The 14,601-nt window shown below is 36.7% G+C and overlaps 1 protein-coding gene across 1 annotated transcript; it reads left to right on the forward strand.

Moving 5' to 3' along the window:
- Positions 1-5,169: 5,169 nt before the first annotated feature.
- On the forward strand, positions 5,170-5,934 carry LOC145687187 (uncharacterized). Its single transcript, XM_081760651.1, has one exon. It carries the CDS (start codon positions 5,170-5,172, stop codon positions 5,932-5,934), a length of 765 nt encoding a protein of 254 aa, XP_081616777.1.
- The last annotated feature ends 8,667 nt before the right edge of the window (positions 5,935-14,601 follow it).

Consider the following 14,601-nt stretch of genomic DNA (forward strand, 5'->3'; position numbering starts at 1 on the left):
GTCGGTATTATATATGAGGATGTAAATACAAGTTAAGAAACTCGTTCAATAGCAATAAATAAATCATGTAGTGTATTTATTTGCAGCTATTTGTCATATAGAGAGTAATTCTCAACATTCATAATATAGAATGTCATTTATGTTCTTGAAAAGTTATTCGATGCATAAACAGAGGGTATAAACAGAGAATACAAAGTCGGAACGCTCGCAAAAAAATTCATGAACCCCAAAGGTCACGTGAGCAGACTGGAATTGTCCTTATGAAGCATGCCACAGCAGAAAGTCTTTACATAGATTTTCAATTCAATTCCTGATATATGCTTTTGCAATGTGGAAGTGGTGATGCCTTGAGTCGCCCTCTCTCGCTCATTCTCTCTCTATTTATACAGAATATACTATTTATACATTTATACTCTCTCTCTCTCTACACTCTCTCCATTTTTCTTTTGTCATTTGTTCCTAATAAAAAAAGTTCAGTCACTTTTGGATTGTCATAGGATAGTAGGAGTTGGATTTTGGGATGCAGCCTGAGAGATTCTAGAGGAGCTAACTGCTTGAAAAAATATTTTTGAATCATCTGTAACATATGAAATAAGGATATGTATCATAAAAAATTGAAAGTAACTATGTCTGCGTAATCATCACGGTCAAATTGCAAAGTCAAATGAATTGACGTTTGGTATATAATCAGGCTCCAATCCCAATTGGGAAGTTATCATACGCGTGTCACTTTCATTATAATACATATCCTTAGGGGGAGTAGAAGTCCGAATTTTTGCGAAAAATTTAGTATCTCACAAGCCGTTCAACTGAGAGCTGAAATTCAGCATATAACTCTTTATTAAAAATAAAGAGAATATGCCCTGGCATTTTTTAAAATTGTCTTTTATGAGTGGGGGGACGGGGGTGCATTTTCTATATATTGGAAATTGGTAGTGGGTTGATTTGTAAAAATAATCGAAAACGATTGATATTAGTTGAGAAAAAAATTGAGTAATGCAAACTAAAGTTCTTTTTGAATTTTATACCCACTGCTTTCTATTTATAATTGCTGAAGCTGGTGTTTAATATATGGAGCGTTCCGAGCATAAGGCAATCAAGCCATAAAGTTAGAGAAAAATGGCCATAAAATTTGTATTCTAAACTTAATTACATGGGCATTTACAATTAGTACGGCATGCTTAATTATATAGAAAATTAGTTTCTCTCTCTCTCTCTCTCTTTTTTTTTTTTTTTTTTTTTTTTTTTTTTTACGTTGGTCTACTTTTCCTTGATTCGAAACTTTTAAATTTCACCCTATTTTCTACTGAAATGTGTCTGTAAGGCAACAAAGAAATAATTACATATGATAAATTTAAATTCATTTTAATTCGGAAGATGAGAAACACTTTGCCATTATATATCGTAAAGGTCAGACCCACCAGTATTGTAACAAAGAGGTGCTTGAGCCAATGACGGGTGATAATTTCACAGTCTTGTTTTATTACAAGTGTAATCTCTTTAGTCAATGTAGAGGAGGACGTGGGTCATCGGTCAGAGTTGATGTCGATGGGTTTTGGTGGGTCGGAGTTGGTCGCAATGGTTCAGAGTGGTTCATAGTTGGTGGTGGGTCAGAGTGGATCACGATGGTTGATGTGTCAGAGTGGGCCAATGGGTCATTTGGGTGGTGGGTCATAGTGGGTCATGGTGGGTCGTGGATCAAATTTTCATTGACCCACACCATCTCTGGTTAAAATTGTACTAAAGATAAGAGGCACCGAAGATGCATGTCGGCTATTATGCTCAAATTTTGCGCATGGATAGTACTCCACCAGAAAGCAATAAATCTGAAACGGTTCACGGTATGACCTCCTAGAACTCGAGATGTAGGGGTTTGTCTGATTGGCTAAATTAAGACGTCAATGATTTATCCTTCAACAACCAAGCTTTTTATGATCGTTTCCGTGGGGAAGTCAGAAGAACACGTGCCTAGTAATCGTAATATTGATAGTTCGCGTCCACCCCGGGGTATTTGTTTTGTGTTTTTTTGTTTCACCTAAATATAAAAAATCACACATATAGGCATTTTAACATATTTTGGGAGAGTAATTTTGTGGTTCGTTGGCGTTTCATCGCGTCTCTGCCGCTGGTAGTAAAGTTTTCAAAATGGAACTTGGGCCATCACGGATCGTCGCTGCGGGGCCACCAATTTATGGCGAGAGGTTAATAGTTGACCATCTGTAGTCCACCGACGCTTACAGCTTAGGGTAATGAACGATGTCCTTGCCTTGTAGACTTCATGACTACCGATGTCGGCAGTCAACTAGCTTTTAGTATTCCTTTACTAACCATCTATCGTTCATGTTTGTACACGGTGTTGTCATAATAATAATAATAATAATAATAATAATAATAATAATAATAATAATAATAATAATAATAATTATTATTATTATTATTATTATTATTATTATTATTATTATTATTATTATTATTATTATTATTATTATTATTATTATTATTATTATTTGTAGTAATAGTAGTATAATTGATGATAGAATAATTATTGTCTATGTATTGTCTAGGTAGGGCTACACACAAGATTTTGCTCGTTTTGGTTCGACTTGACTCTAATCCGAGTCGAGTTAGAAGATATTTTTCGCGCCGAGTCCAAGAGTAGACCTCAAAGATGTCTGTTTCGAGTCGAGTCGAGTTTCAAAGAAAAGTCGTTCGTGCCCATCCCTACTAATGAGAGCTTAATCGGAGTTAAGCGAAATTGAAAGTCTCACTATTTATCTAAGCGACCCCGAAAACTATGAATCTAATATCGATCATTTTCTAGCAATCTTTTATATGTATCCCCCTCCCATTCACCATAGGTAACCCGACAGCACTCTTTTTGAAACTATAAGAAATGTGGTTAAAATTACTCTAGGCCAGTGGTTCTCAATCTAATTCCTATCACGATCCCCTTTTATCACACGCTCTTGCCAGCGACCCTTTTATAATTTGTTTTATAATAAGCTTGTGTGGGATTTTTAACATACCTATTTCTACAATAGTAGAATCCATTTTTTTGTTTATAGTGAACAGTGCCATGGAAAATCAGCTCCCGGGGCGAGAGTTTAGTACGATGTCACCGTATATATGAGTGACGTCGACAGACTAGCTACGAAGCGCCACCATGGTTAGCACGAAGCTCAATAACATTTTCAAAATAAACCCTACCTTTCCTTTCCTTAATTTTGAGCACATTTTATTATGTTTTTCCTTCTATTTTACACATGTGCACATGCACTTTCCTAACATGAGTAACACACTTCCTCCGAAATGTGTGGCCAATTTTTTCGGCGCCCAGCACTGACAGTGGATACAGTAACTGTAATATCTATATTCCCAACGACGAAGGTGCTGGTTCAAGATGGATGTTAAACTCCTTCATTGAAGAGGCCATTAACGTATCCGATCTAAGCCCACAACTTCTTGACCAAATAATAGAATGATCATGCGACAAGTCTTTGCAACTGGTTTTCTGAAACGAAGACTTGGACAAGTTCTGCCTGATGAGGAGAGAAGAATATCCTGGTCTGGTGATTGCTGCTTTAAAAGTAATAATTCCATTTGCTATATCGTACTTGTGCGAAAGTGTTTTTTTTTTTTATGGTAAACATTAAAACAAAGATAAGAAATCGCTTATCAGTTGAAAACGGCTTGATAATATTCGTCATGAAGATTGAACCGGGCATTGCTGCACTAGTGAAATTACACCATGCTTAGGTATCTCATTAGGTTTTAATTTTAATTGTATTTCAATGTGCAGGTTTTGTTTCATGTGTATTTTTCTAGTATTTCTATATACAGTTCTCATTAGTTTTATATCATACCTCTTTGATTTAAATTCATTTTTAAACAACTCTAGAGGAGACCGGGGCTTGTTGTGACAGGGGCAGGTTGTGACAGCTATGTTTCTAGGAATAGTGCAAACAATATACACCACCTGGCGACGCTAATTGACGTCTAAAGTCACGAGTTCACAGGCTATTGTTTCCCATCAGTGTGAGTCGCGCCAAGCCAGAGCAAAGAAGAAAGTTGGTTTTGTGGAGGTCTTGATATATTTTTCAAGGTAAGTTTGATTTCTGTTTTCTTCAATATAAAATAGTTGGAAATATTAATGTTTTTTTCTAAAAACTAAAGCAACTATAATACGCATGTAAACGGTTTTGTTTGTTGGTAAAGTAAAATTGAAATACTGAATTGCCAATAAAAGCAAGAAAATACCCATTGGGGCTAGTTGTGACAAACTGCTAGGGGTAAATTGTGACAAATGTCACAACTGACCCCGCAGGAAACCAGACAATAGAAGTTTATTGTCTAATTAATTTTATTAATTTTACATAAGGAATATTTTTAATGTTTTGTTAGGACGTGGACACGTTATTAGTATTGGGAAGAAATTTCCGATTTCTAACGCATAAAATCATTAGCACGGTGTTGATTGTATATGCATCAATGTTTGCATATTTAGACTGGTTTCTTTTGCATATGTCTCTTGTGGATGAGTGTACTCAAGGAATCCCGGGTTCGATTCCTGGTGGAGACACAAATGGTTCGGATCCCACCTTAGTTGTAGGTCCCTCCTTAGGACGTCATTACCATTCCATGGAAAACAAAGACTAACCGCCATGGGTTCACCGTGTCCAGAGACCTTTGAATCAAAGACTTGCCTTTGGACAGAACACAACATCATCATTAACAATAATAACAACATTCTTTTGCATGTAGTTTGCAGCAATTTGAATTTGCATTTTAATGTTTGCTTCAATCTTTCTCGTTGCAGATGGTACGAACATATAAGAGAAAGACAGAGAGGGGCCAGATACCAATTGAAGTGTACATAGATGAAATAGACTACTTATCTAATACCAGGCTCTATGGGCCTGGGAGCCTCTATAGAACTGACTGAGCCACACAGTCACAGAAACTATTCCTTGATTCTTTTTTTCAATTGACAGATAATAATTAAATGATTGTGTAACTACAGTATCTTTATATGCACATTAGAAAACTACATGTATGTTGTATTTTTCCATTTCAGGAAAGGAAAATCCTCTTTCAGCTTCTACCATTTGATACAAACGCAGCCGACAGGTATTTACAAACGCCCAGGAGGAGGAGTTGGTACAATATATCATGACTTGTAGTAAATTATACTATGGATTGTCACCCAGAGAAGTTCGTCGACTGGCTTATGAACACTCAGTTGCTAATCACATTCCCGCCCCAGAAAAATGGATTGACATGAACATGGCTGGAGTTGATTGGTTCACTTTATTTATGAAACGTCACCCTAGTTTATCAATCCGATCGACACAACCTACAAGCTCAAGTAGGGCAACAAACTTTAATAGGCATAATGTGAATATGTTTTTCGATAACCTTTCTGCTGTTCTTGATAAATATCAGTTCCAGCCTCAAGACATATATAATGTGGATGAAACTGGTATTACAACTGTACAGAAGACAGGTAAGGTAGTAGCAGAGAAAGGAGTCAAGATAGTAGGTGCTGCTACATCAGGTGAACGGGGTAGCTTAGTAACAGTTACAGTAGCAGTCAATGCTATCGGAAATGCTTTGCCACCAATGTTTGTCTTCCCTCGAAAGAGATTCGACCGACTTCGATTTCATGGTAAAAGTCCCATAGGAAGTATTGCAGGAAGTAATCCATCAGGTTGGATGGCAGGAGACCTGTTTGTGCAATTCATGGAGCATTTTGTCAAACATACAGGCAGTTCTCTTCAACATCGTGTCCTTTTGTTGCTTGATAACCATGAATCTCATATCTCAGTGCAGGTAATAAATTATGCCAAGAAAAATGGTGTTGTTCTCCTATCATTCCCACCTCACACGTCCCATAAGCTGCAACCCCTGGACAGAGGAGTATATTCTTCATTTTAAAAGTTAGTTGCAAATGGAATGGATGCATGGATGAAAAACAATCCTGGGTGTGCACTTAGTATCTATGACATCCCGACTATTGTGAAAACGGCATTTCCTCTTAGTGTAAATCCATCTAATATTCTTAATGCATTCAGAATAACTGGTATATATCCCTTTAATAGAGACATTTTTACAGATAATGAATTTTTGCCATCAGAGGTAACTGATCGATATATTGAAGATGATGACCACATTATAAAGTTAGCACTAGGACGTACTTCACTAACACATCACTCAACTTCAATAGCACCCTCAACCTCAACGAACTTTACAGGTCATAATGAAGAACAAGGACCAACTAACATTACACAAGAAGTGAATTCAGAACTCCCAGCTCTACCTGTGAAAGAAACAAACCAGCCTTATCCAGCAACAAACCGTAAAGAATCTGAAACCTTATCGACTGTTGACAATTGACCTTCTACAAGTAAAGAAAAACCACAACTGTCGTCTATGCAAAAAAAATGCCTCACGACGAAACGTCTAGAAATAACAGTAATCCTCATCATGTTAGTCCTAACGCCCTTCGTCCGTTACCAAAAGCTAGACCCAGAGAAACTAAAGGAGGAAGGAAGAAGCGAGTGTCCGCTGTACTCACTGATACTCCAGTTAAAGAAGCATTAGAAGCAGAAGCAAGAGCAAGACATAAAAAGTCTCTTAAGAAGAGTATAAGCCGTAATATTTTGAACAGCTCTATGAAAAAAGGGGTGAAAATTTCAAAACATAAAAATGATAGTGACGATGATAGTGAAGATTGTTTTTGTCTTGTGTGTCTGGAACCATTTTCTAATTCCAAACCCAGAGAAGCATGGGTTAAATGTGTTGACTGTAACCAGTGGTCACACGAAGCGTGCACAGACGGTAATCCTATTTATGTATGCCACAACTGCAACTCGGATGATGATAGGGGGTCTATGTAGTCTAGGTTTGCATCATAAGTCATTTCGGAAAGGAATTGTGATTCTATTATAAAACTGAGTATTAGGAAGGAAGTATTGTGGACTCATATAACTGTGTACGATAACGATAATTTAGAAAGAATATTCAAATGAAAAATTGAAACTGGTTTCTTTATGTATAGAAAATATTTTTGTTAGGGAACATTACTTTTTCGTTATGTTTAGCACAATTTATATTAAAATTACATAAGCGAAATCATGCACATTTCTTTCTGTCACAACTTACCCGATCAAAGTCACAACCTACCCCAGCAAGGGGCATGTTGTGACAAAACATTTGTGTTTGTATTTTCTATTGTATTATTCTTGTAATGAAAAATATAGATGCAGAAAAAATTATTGAAGTAGTCTAATGTCTAAACTTTATTTTAAGACAAAATTTTTTGACATTTAATAAAAATGGGATCTTAGAAAAAATAAAAACTGAATTTTGTCACAACAAGCCCCGGTCTCATCTACTAACTAACTAACTCTATGGCCTATGGAACCCGGAGGTTCAATGCCGCGTTCACAAAAGCTCTACACTGACTTCTATCCTTAGCCAATTGGATCCAGTTTCTACTTTGTATTCTTATCTCAGCGAGATCCATCTTAATATTGTCCTCCCATCTGCCCCTAGGTCTTCCTAATGGTCGTTTTCCGTTTGGTCTTCCAGTCAAGACTTTCAAAGCGTTTCTACTTTCTTCCATTCTAGCTACCTGACCTGCCCACCTAAGCCTCCTAGACTTGACGACCCTAACAATGTTGGGTAACCGTATAAATTATGTAGTTCCTCGTTATGAAGTTTCCGCCATTCCCCATTCCCGTTCCTCTTGGCTCCGAATATTCGTCTAAGGATCTTGTTCTCAAATACTTTCAGTCTATGTTCTTCCCTCAGAGTAAGCGACCATGTTTCGCAACCATACAGAACAACAGGCATGATTATCGTTTTGTATATTTTAAGCTTCAAATTTCTCGACAGAATTCTCGACGACAAGAGACTTTGAACCGAATAGTAACACGAATTCTACACCCTTTGAAAATGTTCAGTAGACTTATTTTTTATTGTTCTTTACAGTGTGTATAAAAAATAAAAGTATGCCTATCAGAACAAAATTAAAAATAATATTTAAAAATAATTTCTGGTATTAGATTCTAACTATATTTATCTCTTCCGCCTATCTTCGCGATCCCCTAGGGGCCGCGACTCCCAGGTTGAGAAACCCTGCTCTAGGCATACATGAGTTATGATGGAACATACATACATACACTTTTATATGTATAAATGCAGATAAGAGAGAGTTGAGAGAGAGCGATTAAGGAATTACCGCTCTCAATCTCTTCACTTTACTTTTGCGATTCGTGAATTTCTTACGTTGGGGCTAGCTAGTTTTTTGTCTTGAACCACGATCCGATTTTCGATATGCTCTACCTAAATGCTGTAAATGCGAATATTGAGAAGTTATCTGCGATGAAAGTAGCTGCAAATAAATATATTACATAACTTATTTATTGCTATTACACGATTTTTTAAATTTGTATTCAATATTCACACATAACACACCGACGTTCTGTGAATACCTCAGATGTTATATTTTAAAGATAAGAATTACTTATGTCGTGAAATGATATGAATATATATATTCAACTGATATATACAACTGATGATATGAATATATATATTCAACTCATATATACAACTGATGATATGAAAATATATATACAACTGATGAATTGTAATGTAACTATTTTACATAATTTTCATGCATTGAGGAAAGTAGAATATCATAAAGGAATCTCACCTGAACGGGTATCGAACTCACGATTTAAACGCTCGGTGGTGTACCACTGAGCTAACATGACCGCTTTTCGGAAGCTGCTTCTGAAATATAACTGAGCTCATACATAAATGCTCTTTTCCGTATGGAAATCACAATGACGAAACGAGAGCGTGAATACATAGTCTCGAAATATTGTATCATTAAGTATTTCAATCAATGTTACTTTTTTCTACACTTAATACCATTTCAACATGTCTTATTATATTTAACAGAAGGAAAAACATATCTGTACATCTTTTCCCGATTACTAAGGTTGGCTTTGGAGGTTCGAACCAGCAGCTTTAGTTTACTGTTTTCCGAAGACACCCGAAGTTGGACTTCGAAAGTGTTCGTCTCAAAACAGCTATAATCATATCGCTCAATCTGTTTGGTATATGGTATATGTTTTTATACGTGTAAAGTCAGTATAACAATTCATTCTTTAAACAGCTTTTCGTATGTATTAATATTCCTTTATAAAAACTGTTTTTATTATTATTATTACGGCGCACCATTTTCAGATTTCTTTCGCGAGTCGTTGACCAAGTCGTTCGCCACCAGCGTTGCCAGACTCACAGCTCGGAATTATTCCAAAACCTGATCGAACTTATGCTAGATTCGGTCAAATTATGCTAGATCATCATAATTACTAATTCAGGAGTTTAAAAAAAAAAAGTTGAGATACGATAACGTAACTTAAAATACACAGAGAGCAAGAATGCATGGATAGAACTCAATACTTCACGCACCAAAATTTTAACTCAACTAAATTACTGCAGTCGTTGCCAAACTCAATGGCGTATATATCGTATAAATGAATGCAAAGTTTTTGTTTACATATTTTGAAAGAAAATTACTTCGCAGCATAAGCGGAGTTGGGAATCGTCTGCTGGGGGAGGGGGCAGATTTTTGGTCGGTCTCGGAGCTGTCATTTCAGGAATAGATATGATCATGAAGTCAGAAGTAAAGATGGTTAAGTTGTCAAAAAGTTGGGGGGAGAATGGCCCCCATAGCTCCGCCCATGCCTCGGAGTTAAAGGATTAGAAAACCCTGGGTGGAGCCACAAAAAAAAAAAAGCCCAAAGCCGTTCCGAACTTACTTAGGAAAATAAGACTGCCTGTATGGTTTACCGAGTGTATGAATCAATGGAAGAGGATACATTTCTGCCGTTCTTTTTCTTCCCACGACCAACTTCTCCAGGTTTTACGGCTTTTTGATAACTTGCTGAAATTGTGCTAGATTTGGGCAGGATGCTAAAAGCAAGATGCTAGGTGCTTAAGACATGCAAATTATGCTAGATCTGGCAACGCTGTTCCCCACAATAGGCGTGTCGTGCAAGTAACCAATCACACGTCAGGTACTAGCTTTTACCTATTGCTTTCTTCTCACAGCTCAGAACATTGGTAACTATGGATAGACGTACAGCAGTAATTACTTTATGGGAGTTGGAAGGTTATTCTGCAACTGCAGCTAGCAGGCGAGTAGGTGTCCCGGCCTCTACAGGAAGGCAATGGATTCGGAAATATGGTGCTAGAGGTCAGACTGGTAATTTACGATCTCCTGGTCGTCCGCATGTGTCAACCGAAGCCCAAGATGCGAGATTAGTAAACGAAGCCCGGTTAGACCCACTAAGGACGTCTAGACAGATAAGGGAAGCTTCTCTCTTTCCTGGTAGTAAGCATACAGCTTTGCGAAGGCTTCGTCATGCTGGGTTACGTGGCCGTGTTGCTGCCGTGAAGGAAAAACTCTCAGACGACCACAAAATTTACCGTCTCGCGTTTGCACAGGCGAATGTGGGTCTCAATTGGGAAAACGTAGTTTTCTCAGATGAATCCATATTCACAACATCAAAGGAGGGACGCCGTTTTGTGTATCGTCCGAGAGGCACCCGATATGACCATGGATATGTGGCTGCTTGCAATCGCAGTGGCCATGTATCTATTTTATGTTGGGGTATGATTTCCAGTCGCGGAGCAGGACAGCTTCATAGAATTGAAGGACATCTGGACAATGCTCAGTACTTAGACATTATCAGTAATATCATGGTGCCATCTGTTTCAGCCTGATGGTGTAATTCAGTTCCAGCAATACCAGTCGCCAATACATAATTCCCGTGTGGTTCAGGAATGGTTCGCAGGGCACCCTGAGATTGATTTAATCGACTGGCCGCCTCGTGGAGCAGACCTCAATCTCATGGAAAATATGTGAGCAGAAGTGAAGCGTACTCTAAGGGAAAGTTGGCCTGAGGCAGATCCACCAAGAACTCAGGATGACCTGTGGCATCTTGTTTCCGAAGCATGGCTGGAGGTAGGGGAAGGAGATAGATTTGTCACCCATGTAATAGATTCCATGCCCAGAAGAATGGAGCGTGTAATAAATTCAGAAGGGTCTTGGACACAATATTAATGTCCCCGCCTTAACTCCCGAAAACAGCCCTTTTCAGGGCTACCTAAACGCTTCTGAAAATATTTCTAGAAGTAAACCACTCCTTGTATCCGATTTCTGTGCAATCCTACTAACAAAAGAATGATAATTAGCTGTAGGCTTTGAACTCAAGACCTCTTCAGTGGCAAGTCCGTACTCTACCAGTGAGCTAACATGAACACGCAAACCTAACCTGAAGAAACACGACTTTCAATTTCTGGTATTCGATGACAATGATGCTCATATACGTTGCAAATGTTGTATTCAACTTGGGATATTCCGCAACACACACACACACATAAACAAAGCGAAAGAGAGAGAGAGAGATGAATACACAAAAGCATATTCAACGTATTCGAATGAGACTCTAAGTAACGACATTCCGTTCTAAAGATTATTTGTGTTTCTTCCCGTGACGTTAAGGGGATCGGGAAAAGCTATGTGTCTTGAAGCAGGATACGACTTTGGATACTCTGTTTATACACTTTCTATATCCGTAGGAATATACTGTATTTCACGAATATAAATAACATACTGTAATGAGAATATTGAGAAGTTAAATCTGTATGACAAATAGCTGCAAATAAATACACTACATAACTTATTTATTGCTATTAAACGATTTTCCTAACTTGTATTTAACATTCTCATATATAATAACAACCTACTGTGAAAATTATCTCAGATGTTATATTTTAAACATAATAATTACTATGTTCTGCAATTATTATGTTATATATAAACAACATGTATTTTAATGTAATTATTTTATATAATTTTTCATGCATTGCGGAAAATATAATTTTAAAAAAAAGTATTGACCCAGATTGGATTCGAACTCATAACCTTATGAGTTGAAATCCGACAGCTTACCAATGAGCTAACACAAGGACTTCTAGAGTTAAGCTTCTAGCGACGTATAACGGATCTCAAGATAATTATGACATTCATATCCATGACAAACGCTGTTTCTGTTCTACTTTGACTTTTATTTTAGTACTCAGGCGATAATTATGTTCTATTTCTTAACTTTGAGCATTCTTTTACATATGGAAAGATTCTTTAACGTATTTAAAGGCTCCATTACGTATAGAAAGCTAAATGACAAACAAGCATGTGCAAGGTTTCGAAATATTGTATCATTAAGTATTTCAATCAATGTTGCTTTTTTAAACACTTGGTAACAAGTCTTATTATATTTAAAAGAAGAAAAACACATCTGCAAACTTTTTCCCGATTGCAAAGGCTGGCTTGGAGGTTCGAACCTGGCTTACTTTTTCCCGAAGATACCCGAAGCTGGACTTAGAAAATTTTTGCCTCAAAACACCAATAAAGAATGCGCTCAACCTTTTTGAGACAAGGTGTACATAGAAATACAAATATCTCGTTTGAGTTAAAATGTTGAGTACATTTGGAGTAGTTTAAGATTGAAATTTTGAATTTTAACATTGTAGATCGGTCGCGAGCCACAGCCTACTGGCTGCTGTGATAATCTTTGCCATAACCGAGAAACGATTAATCGCCCTCACTCTGTAGTTTGTCCGTCCTGCAGCTTATTACCTCTCTCTTTCTCTCTCTCTCTCTCCCAAATTGTGTTTAGTTGTACCAGTAAGGATGGCTGGCTCGATTTTTTTAAAAGTAGAATTAGTCGAAATTTAACTTTGCGGCCGTTCACACAAATATTTCCAATAATAATAATAATAATAATAATAATAATAATAATAATAATAATAATAATAATAATAATAATAATAATAATAATAATAATAATAATAAATCGATCAATAAGCTTTTGCAAATCAGCTATCCCAAGAGAGGTTTTCTTCATTCTCACCAGGCAAATGTCGGAATAGTACCTAACTTACAGGCCCCAAGTACTCTCCTATCCAACGCCTTTAACAAAGGACGTTATCCATATGACATCTTCGTCATCAAGCCGGAGATGCAATAACAACCGTTATAATGTGAAATAAATAAATAAATAAATAATAATAAACAAATAAATATTTTTTCTCTGAAGTAGTAGCTGGCAAATTAACGTGTTCTTTGGATTTTTTTCACTATTTGTCGATGTTTTTTTTTTTTTTTTTTACATTTTCGTCAATGGAATTTACAAAGCTATTGTTTCTTTTACTTTTTAACTAATTTTCTAACATCTTGCAAATTGCGAAGCAACTCTTAATTAGTCAATTAACAAAGAAAGTTTAAACCTTTTGGGATTTCCAATTCTTGAGGTAAATTTTAGACTTTCACTGAAACTGTTACTGCTTCCTTACTATTTATCGTAGGATCATGGTTCATACCTTGTTTTTTCAGGATATCTTTTCTAACGATACCACTTGCTTGTCCGTATTATACACCAGAAACGAGAAAAGCGTGGAAAACCGGGAGTTTTTTTCGATTTTTTCAAAATTTTTGCGCCCATTTATATATATGTACAAAAATACTGCGTCATTATTACTTGGCCTAGCATCATGGTTCAAACGCCAGTTTCTTCGTATTACGCGCTCTTTCCAACGCTACAATCACATGTCCGTATCGTGCACCTGAACGAAGAAATTCGTTTCTTTTTTGAAAAGTCACCCACCTCGGAACATTTCGCAACTCTGGCCCGGCCTAGGTTCACGTAGGAATCTGAAAATTTCTTGGAAAATACGTTGTTATATACAGAATTCATGTGCAAAATTTCAGTCTGATATCTTGAAAACAAAGACCATTTAAAAAAAAATTGAAGGTGATCCATTTATAGATATACAGGGTGGCCCAAAAGTAAGTATACAACCCTGCATTGATTAAATATGACAGTTTATTAAGATAACGAGGTTATTTGCTTCGGTCTATTTCCACTTTAACGTATAAGTGAAAAGAAATCAAATAATGAATTAGCCTAAGTTAAACCTGTCTGGATAATAATAAGTAAATTATATATAATGTCATAAGTCGATCAGTACACTAGACTTTTGTGACACCCTGTATATACATGTATTCTAAAAATTCCTACAACATTACTATTTGGCCTAGGATCATGGTTCAAACTTCATTTTCTTCAGTATTACGTGCCTTATCCAGCAGTACCACCCACATGTCTGTATTGAACACATGAATCCGAAAATTCGGTAAAAACCGGATTTTTTCTGAAAAATACACCCTCTTGGAATATTTGCGCCCCTCGGGTCCGGGTTCAGGTAGGGATCTAAAAAAATGAGAAATACTCAAAGGTGAACACAATCCGCATGCAAAATTTTAATTTTGATATCTTGAAACCTAAGGTTTGAACTTTTTGAAATTTTCCTTTAAAAAAAGTCACACCCATCCCTCTCCTTGGCACCACCAAGTTTACCATCCGGTTCCAAAACGAATCTGGGGTGTTCTTTGGTCCATGCTTGACTTGAACAATAAAAACAACCGGGTTCAATACGTGTTACATGAGCTTAATAAGTGTT

Source organism: Thermobia domestica, chromosome 6 (genome assembly GCF_964235325.1).
Source record: "Thermobia domestica chromosome 6, izTheDome1.hap1.1, whole genome shotgun sequence".
In the NCBI taxonomy this organism is placed as follows: Eukaryota; Metazoa; Arthropoda; class Insecta; order Zygentoma; family Lepismatidae; genus Thermobia; species Thermobia domestica.

Excerpts from the sequence above, each read along its gene's own strand:
- LOC145687187 (XM_081760651.1), top strand. The coding sequence starts at position 5,170 with ATGACTTGTAGTAAATTATACTATGGATTGTCACCCAGAGAAGTTCGT.